Here is a 15,658-nt window from a genome sequence, read left to right on the forward strand (position 1 = left end):
ATTTACTTATTACTTAGCCCAGAAAAGTCTTAAACAAAGAGATCCTTTAAATATACACTAATAATGTCAATATGTAATTAGTATAAGAACTTCCCCACGAATGTTCACCCCTATTAGGCCTCTGCTGGATGAGGATAGCACAGAAATAGAAGCAAGAGATGAAAAGCAGATTTAGACTTAGACAATTAAGACGACCCAGTTTTCATAGGATCCCCTTATTTTCACTACTTTCTAGGCTTCTGGGGAAGGTAGTTATTTTTAGACAGGCCTTCATTAAAATGACTATGATGAGAATAAAATTACTAATAATCTACAAGCGATCTGCTACAAAATACCTACTGTGACAGAAAGCAAATTACTAATGAGCAACCCTAATCATTTATATCTGACAGGTGAAAATGGCTTACTCCACGTGACCCAAATGACTCAGATATGACGGTTTCTCTATTCCTTTGGTTTATTCAAGTAAGCCATAGTTAATGCCTGGTATTGAGAAATACAACTCACTCACTCAAAAATTTAAGTTTTTGCTAAAATGAACAATATAGATTTCTGCTCTACATGCTGTAATGAAACCTTTAACTTTCTCAAAATTGTGCCATTGAGCTTTCAAATCATTTTCCAAGATAGCAACCCCTAATATAATAGCCAAAAGTCAGTAAAACAACATAGCATAACTTAAAAGTTACTAAAATGATATTTAAAATGTAAGTTTGAAAAAAAATGTAAGTTTGCCAAATCCATATTACCTTCCTCTAGAACCATTTCAAGCTGTTATGATATGCTTTCAAATGTTTCTCCAAGGAGAGAGGCTAATGGCCAGAAGTCATTAAAATATCAAAGCCTAATAAAAAGGTGTTAAAATGTAACAAAAGCAATTTAATATGTCAGGTTGTTATAAGCTAGTTCAAGTGTAATATATTTATGCCAATTTTCCAATCAGAATCAGAAACAGTAAATAGCAAAATAATGCCATTCCAACTTAAAAACATTACTGCAGACATATAAATGATGGTTAGGCTTTGGAGCCCATGTGAATATAGATGTTCTCCTGGAATTGGAATTCAAGTTTCACTTTAGACACAAAGGGGAAGTTACTGGCAGTTGTATGTACATGGTCTGAGACTATAAGCATCAATGTAAACTTCACACTCATTCATTAAAACCTGAAGTCCGAATATAAAACCATTTCTCAACAGTCTATATTAGCACTCATTTGTTAAAATCACCTTGAATAAAAATACCAACCAATTTCACAAAATAGAGACCTATTTTTATAACTCATTTTATCAAGGGGTCACGCTTTGCGATGTCAGAGCAGAGCAACGTAAGAAATATCCTATAGAATTTTATGTTTGGCTTATGGACAGAAAAACTCAAAATGGAAACCTGCGTTTAAATTATATCTCATTAAAAATTGGTTAGTTGGATAATTTTTCCACATGAGCTAGGAGTAATTTGGTAAGACATATACCTTCCAAAAATATTAATTAAATCCCCCTGGGTTACACTCCTCCATCAATTAGCAGCCATTTCTTAAGTATCCTTTGTGTTCTGGGCATTACAATATACACTGGGGGATAGGAGGCTGAACATGAATATGATAATGCCTACCTAGGGGCTCATGACCAAAGGGAAAAATCACACATGGAAACCAGTTACTGCATTTGAAAGAAAGACTGTAATAGAGACAAGTTACATGAAAGGACAAAGGCAGGCATCCTGGAGGGCATAATTAGTGAAGTGAGTGCTGAAAATTACCAGGAATTTTCAGATCAAGGAAAGAGGACTAGATCCAAGCACAGGGAACAATGCAGATGGAGTCACGGGATGTGAAGCAGCATGGCGCGTGGAGAGTCAGGGCAGATCTGGTTGACACGGTGGAGCAGGGGGGACACTGTGTCCCCTGTACTTACAGAGTGGCACGGGGGAGAGTGGATACGGAAGCTCGATCTGCTGTGGCGTTCTATGCCATGCTAAGAAGTATGGTTACTTTCTGATACAGACATGTAACAAGCAGCAAATTTAAGAAGGGGAGTGTTATGAAAAGGTGTTTTAGAAGAATGCTCTGAATCAGTGTAGATCGGAAATATGGAAGCAGGGAGACAAGTTAGGAGGAATTGCAATTTAGCAGAGATAGGACAGATTTGAAAGACCTTTCCCAGCTACATCAATCAAATAGGCATTAGTGACCACCAAGACTATGGTAGTGAGAGGAGTCCAGGAGGAGTCTGTTTCCTAGCTGAGGATTAGCTTGCCGAATAACCGCTGTTGCAGTGAACGAAGATTGGGGCGGGGGGTGGGGAGACAGGAGGTGAGATATGCAAGTGCTCAACTTAGAAAGCACTACTCTACTCAATTCACCGCTATGACTCAATAGTATTACGTATAAGTGAGGCTTATGGTCACCATCTCTGTGTCCAGGAAACACACTGCAACAGCCAAACTTCCCAAATTAAAAACAAGTAACCTTCCATGCATCGAGTTACCTCATAGCAAGCATCAGAATCCAGACAGGTGTAAACATTCTGCTGCATAGTTAACATGTCTTGCAGCAACATTCTCCAATGAGACTCACTGACAGGAGGCTGCCTGGTGGGGAGACAAGAAAATAACTCACGAAATTGCTCTTCAATTGGCCAAAAAAAAAAAAAAATGGTATCACCATTCTATATGCCACACAGCTCCCAAATGATCAATAGGAAGAATCTCATTTGAATTTCCAGGAAAAAACATCGATCAGAGGGAAAAGTTGAAGGGCTCCGTATCAATGCTAGAGATGCTGCCTGAGCCACCTCGACCACAGAACTAGAACAGCATTACCGTGGTAAAAGCAAAGGTAAACCGAGTGTGAGTTTCCAAGATAAAATAAAGCACAGTAAGATAAAGCAACTGCGACCTAGCAGGAAAAGCACTCGGAGACAGAACTGGTTTCAAATCCATCTTTACCACACTGCAATCCCCACAGGGGATCTTCTTAACTCCAACTACACGTGCAGACCTGGAAGGCAACTAGAGCCCACCCCTGACATCAGTCGAGAGGCTGGGGACCCCAGCTCATCTGCAGGGCAGCGCTAGTGTCTCTCCTCAGCGGGAGTCCTTGCAATAGTCCGCAGAGCGACTGACCAAGTGCCGCAGGGGTTATGTTCATCCCACGGGACAGCCCAGGTGCCAGAAGACAGAGTCCTACAGGGGAGTGGCAAAAGCTGCCCCATCTAATTCAGGAAGGAGTTTCATGCCCCTCCAAGAACCAATATCTTTTGTGACAATTCCATAGGCACAGTTCTCAGGGTCTCCTCAAAGACATTCCAGTGACCACACTCAGGAAAGCCCAAAGCATAAAGCCCCTATCAGGTTTTCCAGTTCATTTCCAGTTCAGAAGCAATTTACCAACCAGGGATCAGGTTTACACAACCAATGAGGCATACACAGTCTTGTTGATCAAATAGCATTTTACGTTGGGATCCAGGGTTACAGAGTTAGAGGATTAATGGTTCAGACTCTCCTGCAGCAGGGAAAGGGTTTTGTTAACAAATTCACTGACAGACACATATTAGCTGCATGATCGTGAACACTTAGTGTTCCTGAATTTCAGTTTCCTCACTTAAAGCCCATCTTGGAGAGTGATAAGAAATGGAGGAGATTAATTCTGATAACGCACAGGCATTGAAGCAAGATGTTCCTAAGTATAAAAACAAGCTCAATTACCTGTACAGCTCTGAATATGTCTCTTAATTTCTCCGAGCTAGATTCCCTTTTTGTACGTTGTGAGGATTAACTAAAACTAGAATGTATGAAAAGACACTCCCCCCCATTTTTCTGGTATAAAATAGTATTCAATAAATGTTAATGAACGAATCTGAAAGTTACAAACACATTTCTTTGGTTTCTATAGTTACATAGATGATTACTAATATTGTTTAGCAGAAGGGAGAAAGTGCTGTAATTCTTTCTGCTTCCCCCAAAAGTTCACCTTTGTTGACTATATATGAATCTGGAATCATTATTTATGTTTACTTGCTAATCTTGACGTTCTACATAATCCTGAATATCACTGTTTGAAAGGGCAGATTTTATTTTGTTTTGTGCTTGTCAAATACCAACTGTCAAATAACAACTGGATGCTTCCTTCCCATGTACCTTTCCCTCATTTATGCATTAAAAACAGGGCACATAGACTGTAAGCATATAGTAGTATTGCCAAGGGAAAAGCATGTATTTGAGATCATTCCTATGAAATTTCTGGTCTTCAGGAACTTTTTCACCTAAAATTTTTAATAAGCATATGCTTCATTTACTTATAGTATTTTATATTACACAAAATGAATAATTACTTCTATCCTTATGCAATAAAGCATAAGAGAATACATTTTTTCCTCAGCATACAAACAGAAAAAACAAACCGACATATTTTCATGTCTTCCCAGGACAATCCCTGAAGTGTGTCCATTAGTTAGACCTTGATATGTGAACTCTTTGGGTGAACTTCAAAGAACTGGAGGGTTCTTTCAGATTTGGCTTGCAGGTAAGTTAAGTTGCAAAATGTTTGATGAAGTGAGTGTCCATCTTGCACCAGCTGGATAAAATCAAACCTAGGCATTGTCTAGCTGAATTCAAATTCTCATAGCCCAGCTGTTCTTCTGGAAGCCATCAACACTGGGACAGATGGTATTAATGTTTTCTCACACATGGCTAGCCGTAAGTACAGGTTCTAATTAAAATAAATTATAAGACATTATTTACAATGGCCTTTTCAGAATACATTCAGTAAATAGGAACCAAGAGTAGAACCTGAAGGCACTATACTAGAGAATTGCAAATTAACAGAGAGATCCCTAAATATAAACATGATGTATTAGTTACAGCCTTGGAACAGAGGTATATTTTCCAAGGAGAAATAGTATTGCACTCATGATGGTAAAACTTGGTTTGGGCAGATTCAATTAAATCTCCTACCATTTAGAATATCCATAAGAATATTCCATAGATGCTGAAGGCCAAGCCATGGTAGCATATATGAAAAAATTAAGATTTACTTCAAATTAACTAGTTTGAAAAAAAGAGGCCATATTCTCTTACATATTCAGAGTAGAACACCATGAGCAGAGATTAACTTCAAAGGCTTCAGAAGTATTTGAGGAACTCAAGGAAAACACAGGAAGTAATCTAGCTGTAACAGCAAGGCTTTCTTGAAGAGTAGGTTCTGGAGTACAGTCAGCATGATCAGAAATATCGACCCATTTGTTTCTAGTTGTAAAAAAAATCTTAAGAGTTGAGTTGCCAAAACCTTTTAAATTATTCATTTAATAATTATTGAGAGAGGGCCATTGATATATATGGTCCCATATTAGATGTATGGGAACTATAACACTTGTCCTGGAGAAGCTTATGATCTCAAAAGGAACATAAGGCACAGACATCAATAATTATAGTACACTGTTGAAAAAGACAGATAGGGAGAGGCAGATACAAAATGCCAGGGAATTTCTTAGGAAGGAGAGGTCCTTGAGCGAGCCACTCCTAGTTGCATTCCATAAGCAGTTTACTACTGTTGACTGGGCTCAGGATTCCCGGAGCCCTCTAGGTGGTGCATGTTTAGCTCTAGTAGGGCTTGGGAAGTAGAGCTGTCTCTATTTGCAATGACATGGTACGGTATACAGAAAATCCTACGGAATATCCACAAACAAAAACAAAAACAAAAACAAACCCTACTGGAACTAATACAGATTGGAAGACACAAGCTCAACATATACCAAAATCAAAGATAATATATCAACATTTGTACACACTAGGAATGAACAATCCAAAAATGAAATTAAGAAAATAACTATCTACGATAAAAAAAAAATCTCAGGAATATTTTATAGTACACAAATATCCATAGCTTTATCTATAAAAACCAAAACTCAAAACAACTCAAAATGTCCATAAACAGGTGAATAGGTCAACAAAGTGTGATAAATCCATAAAGTGGAATACTACTCGATAAATAAAATGGAATTATTATTGACCCATGATACAAAATGGATGAATGACAAAATAAGTACGCTGAGTAGGAGAAGCCAAACAAACAAAAAGTGTATACTGGATGATTCCATTTACATAAAATTATAGGAAATACAGAGTAATATATAGGAATAGAATATAGATCAGTAGTAGTCTGGAGAGGGGATAAGGGGGTGATGAGGAGAAGCAAAAGGGAGGGGAACATAAAGGGGCAAGAAGCTTTTTTTTTTTTTTTTTAAAGATTTTATTTATTTATTTGACAGAGAGAGAGGTAGCAAGAGCAGGAACACAAGCAGGGGGAGTGGGAGAGGGAGAAGCAGGCTTCCCGCTGAGCAGGGAGCCCGATGCGGGGCTCGATCCCAGGACTCTGGGATCATGACCTGAGCCGAAGGCAGACGCTTAACGACTGAGCCACCCAGGCGCCCCGGGGCAAGAAGCTTTTAAGGGTGACATATTTATTACCTCGATTGCAAAATGGTTTCATGAGTATCTACATATATCAAAACTTATCAAATTCTACACTTGAAACAGAATTTTTGTTGGTCAATTATAACTCAATGAAGTAAATAAAAAGAACAGTACTTTATTTTTAATCATATATAAGTATCAATTAATTTTGTTCATTACTTACTTCCGACCAGTGTGCCTGGTCAATCTAACCATCAGCTTGCGTGCCTCTTCTGAGCTAGACTGAGTGTTCTTAACAAACGAAACTGGTTTCTCAAGTCCATGTTTCTCCAAGAGCTCCGACACGCTAAAAGTGAGAGAGGAATTTTTTAAAGTCTTGCTACCAAACAAAAAAAGCCTAAGAGTCTTGAACATACAAGTAGCACTTAGGTGTTTAGAACTAAAACCAAAAAGTAGCATATAGAATGACCCAATTTTACATAGTGCATTAATTCTCAGCAAAAAAAAAAAAAAAAAAAGCTAACAATTATATATCAAATCTTATTTCCTGTACTTTTATTACAAAACCCATTTTGTTTAAGGTATGACATATCTTTATCTAAAAATATTTTTTTATTATTTTCCTCTACTCTAAAAGCATCAAATCAGTAAAACAAGCCAAATCTATCATTTCAATACTCAGCTTTAACTCTGAACAATCCTACTGAGGAATCTGTTATAGGCAAGGTTGTTAGAAAAGCAATAAAGAATTTTAGAGTTGGAGCCACAGAAACATCACAAGGCTCAATATCCCTCCAGAATCTATTATATAAAAATACAAAATATGTCACAAATTTTGTCCCATATGAATCTTCTTGAGATATCTCATTCCCTAATCATCAGCATCATACATATATGATGGTTGGCCTCACCAAATCTCACATTTTTGAAATAACTACTACTGGGTTTATAGAGTGTGACTGGCTAGAATTCAGTAGCTTGTCATGAAGACAGGTTTCATGGGTCATGTCACCCGACATCGTGTATGCTAAAACATTTTTCAACGATTAGTAGCTATGAGGTGGAACAGAAATAAAAATTCTTACTTTAAAAGGTCAGTAACTTAAACTAAACAGGGAAAGACATAGACATCATCCAGAAACTGACCGAGTATAACTGTTTCCTTGAGGTAGTAAGCGCATAATGTGACATCAGGACCACTCATGGTTACACCCAGGAACATACCGTGAAATATACTGTTTATTTCACCATATCTTTTTGAGATCACTCTTCTCAGTTTCATTAGAGGAAAAAAAGGTAATCATGCAAATTGTAAGGAATGAATCTATATTGACTTAATCCACTAAGTTTTACTCAAACTATGTTCAACTTCTCAGGGAAACTGGGGAAAGGAGAGACACAGCCAAACTAAAATAACCAAAGCTTGAAAAGAAAGAAAGAGCTTGATTTACTAAGAATTTTTCAAGGGGAAAAAAAACCCAACCATATAGCTTTCAGGACACAAAGTAACAAGCAGCAAGGTAGTAATAAAAAGAGGAAACAGAGGTCCCAAGGAAAAGTGAACAATTAATTCTTCATTCAACTCCCATACATACATGGCACAAAAACCACTGTTTCCTTAAATACAACTTGAAATATTTTTATACTCAAGTCCCTTAAATTGAATGAATAAAACTTCTAATTAGTAGACTCCAAATTATTATACTTTACTATTCATATCATCACTATAAAGTGATGGTATTACCTAGAATTCTATAATTATGTGTTGGAAAAAATTTGTTATCCCTAAAATTTCATTTTTAATACAGATATTTAAAATTACTCAAGCATCTTCATATACACATATAAATACTAGTATACAACATCTGACTTCCTAAATGGCAAATTGGGAATTTCAGGCTCCAAGATAGAAAGTTTAATGCTTCATTTTGACAGTGAAGAATATTACTATAGAGTTACTTGAAGGCTCTAGTGCAGTTTGATTGAATCCAGATTCCAATCAAATGTAATATGCCCAAAAAACGGAAGTCAGGAGTATAATAAATATTGTTTGCTGACAGACACAATAATTTCTGCAGGAACTAACAATTCTTGTGTACCTACTGCAGAGGAGGCACTTTAAATGGTTAATCTAACATTAATTCCATTATCTCACGGGTTAGATACTTTAAAGAAGAAAACCCGGGGTTCAATCACACAGCTTCTCAGTGGCAATGCCTACATTTGAACACAGGTCCACCAGTCTTCAAAATCCAGGCTCTTATTACTCTACCATAAGCTGGCAGGACATTTGTATTAACAAATTCACTCCCAAGAGAGTCAAACAAATAGGAAGTCAAACTGCAAATGACCATTAGACATATGAAAAGTAATGTTTCTGGACAGACCTCCTCTAACAGCACAGAGCCAACAGACGAACATTTCTCTCACCTGAGAATTTGTTCCAGTTGGTCTACCATGTCATGAAGCGCATTTGTTACCTCTGTTTTATGACTAAAATATTAAGAGAAAAAAAAATAAAGTTTTAGTAGTAGCTTTTTACATAAAACACAATACTCAAGTGAAAAAAAGAAATGATGTTTCCCTTATGGTTAATATACAACAATATTTCACTGCTGGGCAAAATTTTGGTCTTATTTCCTGAACGCCTTCAGCATCTTTCATAACTTAAGAGCTTAAGATAAAAAATACTGGACTAGAAGAATATTATCTATTACTGATTAGTGTTATATGGACAACTATTTCCTGAAGAACTTTTAGTTCAATTCTGCTAAAAGGCAACAAAGCATTATAAATCAATTTTAAGTCTTTTTTTTTTTTTTTTTAAGAAGAGTTAAAGGGTAAAATCACCAACTGGTTCTGTTCTTTTAACCAATAAAACAAAACAGGTAAGGAAGCATGGCCCTGCATACTGGCTTGCTCCTAGGCCTGTCTATATCCCTTCCACACCCCCTAGGAAGTTTCCACTAGGATTCTATATACTCAGAAGACTTCTTCCATAATATCATTCCCTCTGCACCCACTCCAATATTAAGGAACCAAAAAGAAGCACAACCATTATCTAGATAATCCCCAGAAGGTGGTGGAGATAAAAAGCAAGCCCCTTCTGAGGAAGCATGTGGACAGGCGACTAGGAGAAACATTATCATGGCAAAGGATCATATATTAAATGAAAATGTGGCTGGTAGAGTAGATGTAGTATGACACAACACATGTATAAGTGAATGCAGGGATCTGTCACAAAGCTGAGACACTACTATAAAAGTCCCCTTCCATGCTATACAGCTCTGTGCCCCAACTATGGAGGGAATGCTTGCAGCGGAGAACAAATGCACCTGACGCTCCTGGGTGCCTTCCAGCCAATGATGCAACTGAACCCCAGCAAGATCTCAGGGTTTTATTAGTAAGATGCCCAAATAAAATCTTTGTCTGGACTTAGAAAATTAAAAATGTCCTAACTTGAACACACACACACACACACACACACACACTCATTATTTTTTAAAACTATTGATCTTTCCTGGTCTAAATCTACTGGTCAATTATTAGTGCAATTTACAAAGATTATACTGTCTTTCCAAACCAAGTTTTAGGCCTTGAACTAGAGTGTTAAGTTAGGTTATGTTCCATTTAAAGTCCTTCAAAAGGTCACTTGTCACAGCTACCTTCTATTAACATACTGCAGTATTGTTTTAATTATATTTTGTAGTTCTACAATAAACATTTGTCACTGATTTTCAAGAATACAGGGTTTTTCCTTTGTGAATTGACATCCACAAACATAATTACTAAAGACTTTTTTTTTTCAGCCAGTGGAATATGCTGCCTACATAAGATGCACAAAAATTAATTAGGTTAAATAAGTGTTCATTTCCTAAATGGCGAAAAAACAAAACAGTTTACCATTTGGTAAATAACCACATAACCACTAAAAATGAACTAAACCACAGGCAGAGTAAAACTGATGAACTTGGCATGAAGAGAACCACAGAAAATATTTTGAAGCTCTATATTTTAATACTAGGCTAATTTAAAAGTATAAGTTATTTAGAAAATTGTAAATATGAAATATAATCATTAAGAAATGGAAAACAAGAGAGTATCAATCTATTTTTGTATTTACAAAAAAAATGTTAGATCAAAAATCATTAATCTGAAGCCGAGAAAAAGAGACACTTCTTAGCCTACACACTCTTCAAAAACACATTAATTCTGTAACTATAATGTCTACATAAAAATTGTTCTTTTAATATCATCATTCCACTGATACTTCATGGTAGGCAAATTACTGTTTAAAAATTAATAGATTAGCTCTAGCTGATATTTATGCTAGTTTGATCTTACTGAAAAACAAAGTCTAACACACTTACTCCTAAAAATTATACATGTTACTTGGGAGTCAATGAGCTTGACTAGTTTATTCTAGGACAACAAAGGAGGCAGAAAGCTGAAAGACAGACCATCAAGTTTCCCAGCAAGACCATTTGAGTAAGAAACTCCTCACCACTTCTGCCCTCTGACACAGATATTAAGAGAAGCCTCTGCATCTCTCATCACCCTCTAGGGAGAGCAATTTTACTACTAATACCCTGATAGCCAATGGGCTGAGGTTTCTAAATGATGGGTAATGACATTTTGCTACAAAATCTGTTCATACAATCCCTCTTCCAGCCTTTTGCTGCCTATTGACAGTCCATGGCTCTCAGAGAGACCCACGGTTCCCAGAGGCTCACCTGCCGTTCCTGCTACTCTTTACTAAGGACGTGAGATAGCCTACGGTCATATCTCTATAAGTCTGGGTAATAAACACATGCTGAGGCACTCTGTGATTTACCTTTCCCTACATGAAGATTCCCTAAACCTAGACTGAGGAAGCGAAGTATGTATTAAGGACTACTACAATCTCCATTTAGCTTTACCACTAACAAGTCTAATTGCTTGGATTCCTTCTTGGTGGTCAGTACTGAGACCCCTGATGAGGCGATAAATGATCATGATCTATAAACTACCCAACATTTCTATAATGTAATAGAATCTAAGATTATCCTACACAAAAAAATCAAAACTGAAATAAGAGGACAAGCTAGATGTTCACATACAAGGCAACCTCCCAAGCACTCCAATGAAAAGGCTTTATCTTGTCACAAGGATTCCAATCAGCTTTTGGGTGTCTTAGATATAAATTAATGGTCAAGAATCACTCAACATGAGGGCACCTGAGTGGCTCAGTTGGTTAAGCGTCTGCCTTCAGCTCAGGTCATGATCCCAGGGTTCTGGGATTGAGCTCCATGTCAGGCTCTCTGCTCTGCAGGAGTCTGCTTCTCCCTCTCCCTGCTGCTCCCCCTGCTTGTGCTCCCCCTCTCTCTGTCAAATAAATAAATAAAATCTTAAAAAAAAGAAAAAAGAATCACTCAACATGGACGAAAGTCCCTAACAGTAAAAAGGCAGATATACAAACAACAGGATATGAAAAATGAGAGACCATGGTGAGAAAGTAGGTAGTGCCAAGAGTAGAGGGACAGGTAGGTGCACATCTCTGAAACAAGACTAGGATGCTATCTTATTTTAAAAGTTCTTAGAATTTAAATAAGAAAGGGGCGCCTGGGTGGCTCAGTCATTAAGCCTCTGCCTTCAGCTCAGGTCATGATCCCAGGGTCCTGGGATCGAGCTCTGCATTGGGCTCCCTGCTCAGCGGGAAGTCTGCTTCTCCCTCTCCCACTCCCCCTGCTTGTGTTCCCTCTCTCACTGTGTCTCTCTCTGTCAAATAAATAAATAAAATCTTTAAAAAAAAAAAAAAGAATTTAAATAAGAAAATCAAAATAAATTTTAAAATTCAAAAGATGGATGAAAAGATAAAACTGAAGAAACTCCCAGATCATTTAACAGAAGATCAAAAAGTGGGAAAAAGAATAAAAAGGGCAGTAAATAAAGAAGTATAAAAAAATGGAGAAAGAAAAAGGAAGGGAGTACAAATAAAATTACCAAGGAAACTTATCAAGGAAAGAATATAAGAAAATTTCCCAAAGCTCTAAAGGGCAGGAATTTCCAGACTGGAACAGGCTATCCAAATGAATTAACACAACAAATTTAGTGTCACAATAAAACACATCCTTATGATATTTCAGAACATTAGAGATGAAGAGAAGGTACTGCAATATCCAAAAAGAAAGAAAAGCCATCTATAAAGTAGTGATTTACAATGCTATAGGACTACTCGATAATCCTGGGAGGAGAGGACAAGACTGATGCCTTCAAAACTCACAAGGAAAAGATGATTATAAACCTAGAACTGCATACATTGCCAAGGTTTCTATCAAGTTCAAGGGAGCAATTCTGGTGTCTTTCTGACATGGGACAGTCTTAAAATAAAAATGCCTCCATGTAATCTTTGACATGAAGCTATTAAGATTGTGTTCCATCAAAATGAGAGAATAAGGGGCGCCTGGGTGGCTCAGTCGTTGGGTGTCTGCCTTCGGCTCAGGTCATGATCCTGGGGTCCTGGGATCGAGCCCCACATGGGGCTCCCTGCTCCACGGGAAGCCTGCTTCTCCCTCTCCCATTCCCCCTGCTTGTGTTCCCTCTCTCGCTGTGTCTCTCTCTGTCAAATAAGTAAATAAAATCTTTAAAAAAAAAAAAAAAAGAGAGAATAAGTGAACAAAGGAGAAAAGAAATTCCAGAAATGCAATATGTAACACAAGAGAGAGGCAAACCAAAGTCTCAGGATGGCAATTGTGCAGAATATGGGACAATTAACCCACATCAAAGCAAGAAAAAAGACAATTCCAAGAAGGATGTTCCAAAAGGTAGAGAGGGAGAGAAGATGGGGAAAAAAGGGAAGGGACTGAGATATGTCTGACCACAGAAAAGAGTTTTCTATTTCCGTCAGAAGAGAGAAGGAGATAAATGGAAACAAATAAAACAACAAAACAGGAAAAGGAAATTTCCAAAAAAGGAAAAAAAAAAAAAAATCTGGGAAAAACAAAAAGTTGCATACAAAAGAAATATAATCATACCCAGCTCTGTAGAAACAATATTTACATAACATAATGATGAAAATTACCTTAACTACACTGAAAAAATGGTAGAAGTAGGTATGGAGGATGGTAGACGTCATCATAGACTTCAAAAGGAAGTCAATAATCATGTAAAACTGCAGTCACAACATGAGCTGAAGGAAAACATGCTCTATGCAAGTGTTTCCTGTGAGGAGACAGGTATTCAAGCACGGGGAAGGTGGGGCAGCAAACAGCTGTTTATCAATTACAAGGTTTTCAATTCCCTCACCTTCATTATGTGCATACGTCACTTTAGTTAAAAACTGGGAGAGAATTATGTCTCTTTGGACTCCTTGATTTTATTTTTTTTTAATTTTTTTTTAATTTAAGTCATCTCTACACCCAACGTGGGGGTTCGAACTCACAACCCTGAGATTAACAGTTGCATGTTCTCCTGACTGAGCCAGCCAGACTGCTTGATTTTAGATCAGCACCTCCACCACACAGACTTTTCCAAGTGAAAAGACCAGCTGACTTATAGAGTGTCTCACACTTTCCATTTATTTGACTGTTTCCTTCATGGTGTTATTTAACTTGTTCTCCTGTTCTCTGCACTCCCTGTAAACCTGAAGTTTGGCCCAAAGGACTGATTAGATTAACAATGAACAACTTGGGGCACCTGGGTGGCTCAGTCATTAAGCATCTGCCTTGGGCTCAGGTCATGATCCCAGGGTCCTGGGATTAAGCCCCGCATCAGTCTCCCTGCTCCGCAAGAAGCCTGCTTCTCCCTCTCCCGCTCCCCCTGCTTGTGTTCCCTCTCTCGCTGTCTCTCTGTCAAATAAATAAATAAAATCTTTAAAAAAAAAAAAAAAAAGAAAGAACAACTTTACTTCATATTGGGATCTCAGCAGGAGGCATATAACAGATGCTGATTGTGCTAGCCCATTTGGTAGCTTGATTAAAGGTGATGACAGTCAGACTTCTACTTTATAAAGCTAGATTTCCCCTTTGAAATGACAAAAAAAAAATAAATGAAGTTGCTGAGGTAATACTTTGGTACCATGCAAATATCCTTTACCGATCAATCTTTCACCTGATTGCAGTACCATTAGTGACTGTATGAAACAATTATTTCACAATGGGGTGCAAAACTGGTGACGTCTACATTCATTTCACAAAAAAATAAAAATTTCCTCAGGAGGAAAAGAGAGAGGGGGCAACATTAGTCACAGTAGCCAAGATGACTAGAAACAACCTAAGTGACCATCAAATTTATGAATTACAAAAATGTGCTATTTACATACACACAATGGAATAGGATTCAGCCATAAAAAAAAAAAAAAAAGAAGGAAGGGGCGCCTGGGTGACTCAGTCATTAAGCGTCTGCCTTCGGCTCAGGTCATGGTCCCAGGGTCCTGGGATCGAGCCCCGCATCAGGCTCCCTGCTCTGCGGGGAAGCCTGCTTCTCCCTCTCCCACTCCCCCTGCTTGTGTTCCCTCTCTCGTTGTGTCTCTCTCTGTCAAATAAATGAATAAAATCTTTAAAAAAAAAAAAAAAAAAGGAAGGAAATCCTGCCATTTATGACAACATGGACAGACTTCGAGGGCATTATACTAAGTGAAATAAGTCAGACAAAGAAAGACAAATACTGTATGATGATATGATAATCTCACTTTAATGTGGAATCCTAAAAAACCCAAAACAACAACAACAATAAACTCATAGAAAAAGATCGGATTTGTGGTTACCAGAAGTGGGAGTGGGAGGCGTGGGAACTGGATAAAGGTGGTCAAAAGGTGTAAACTTCCAAGTCTAAGATAAGTAAGTACAGGGGACGTGATGCACTGTAATGACTTATAACACACAACATGTTCCAGTCAAGGAACAATTTGGGAAATCAACTGAAAACAACCAAAACACTGCTATATGTTACTTTTGAAAGTTCTTATGAAAGTAAAAGATCTAATCACGATGATGGATGCTAACTAAACTGTGGGCGTTTCATGATATATTTATACGTATGTATGTCATTATGACAAACACCTCAAACTTATACAGTACTAGGTGTTAATTATATCTCAATAAAACTGGAGGAAAAATAAAGTAAAATTATGTATATGCATACATTACTACTTAAACACAATTATTATTCTGTGTTTGGCAAGGGCCAAGAACAAATAATTCACAGAATCCCACGGGCTCATAAATACGAAAAACGCTTAATTAGAAACACAACTTAAAACAGAGAC

General features: G+C 37.5%; 1 protein-coding gene across 1 annotated transcript in view; it reads right to left on the reverse strand.

Moving 5' to 3' along the window:
• Positions 1-15,658, reverse strand: part of NBAS (NBAS subunit of NRZ tethering complex) — a 313,356-nt gene that overhangs the window by 164,925 nt on the left and 132,773 nt on the right. The window contains exons 27-29 of the mRNA XM_021697807.1: positions 8,845-8,907; positions 6,638-6,760; positions 2,490-2,592 (exon numbers count right to left, since the gene is read on the reverse strand). Of these exons, the coding sequence (XP_021553482.1) occupies positions 2,490-2,592; positions 6,638-6,760; positions 8,845-8,907 (289 nt within the window). The remainder of the gene's footprint in view (positions 1-2,489; positions 2,593-6,637; positions 6,761-8,844; positions 8,908-15,658) is intronic.

The sequence above is a fragment of the Neomonachus schauinslandi genome, chromosome 10, assembly GCF_002201575.2.
Source record: "Neomonachus schauinslandi chromosome 10, ASM220157v2, whole genome shotgun sequence".
NCBI lineage: Eukaryota > Metazoa > Chordata > Mammalia > Carnivora > Phocidae > Neomonachus > Neomonachus schauinslandi.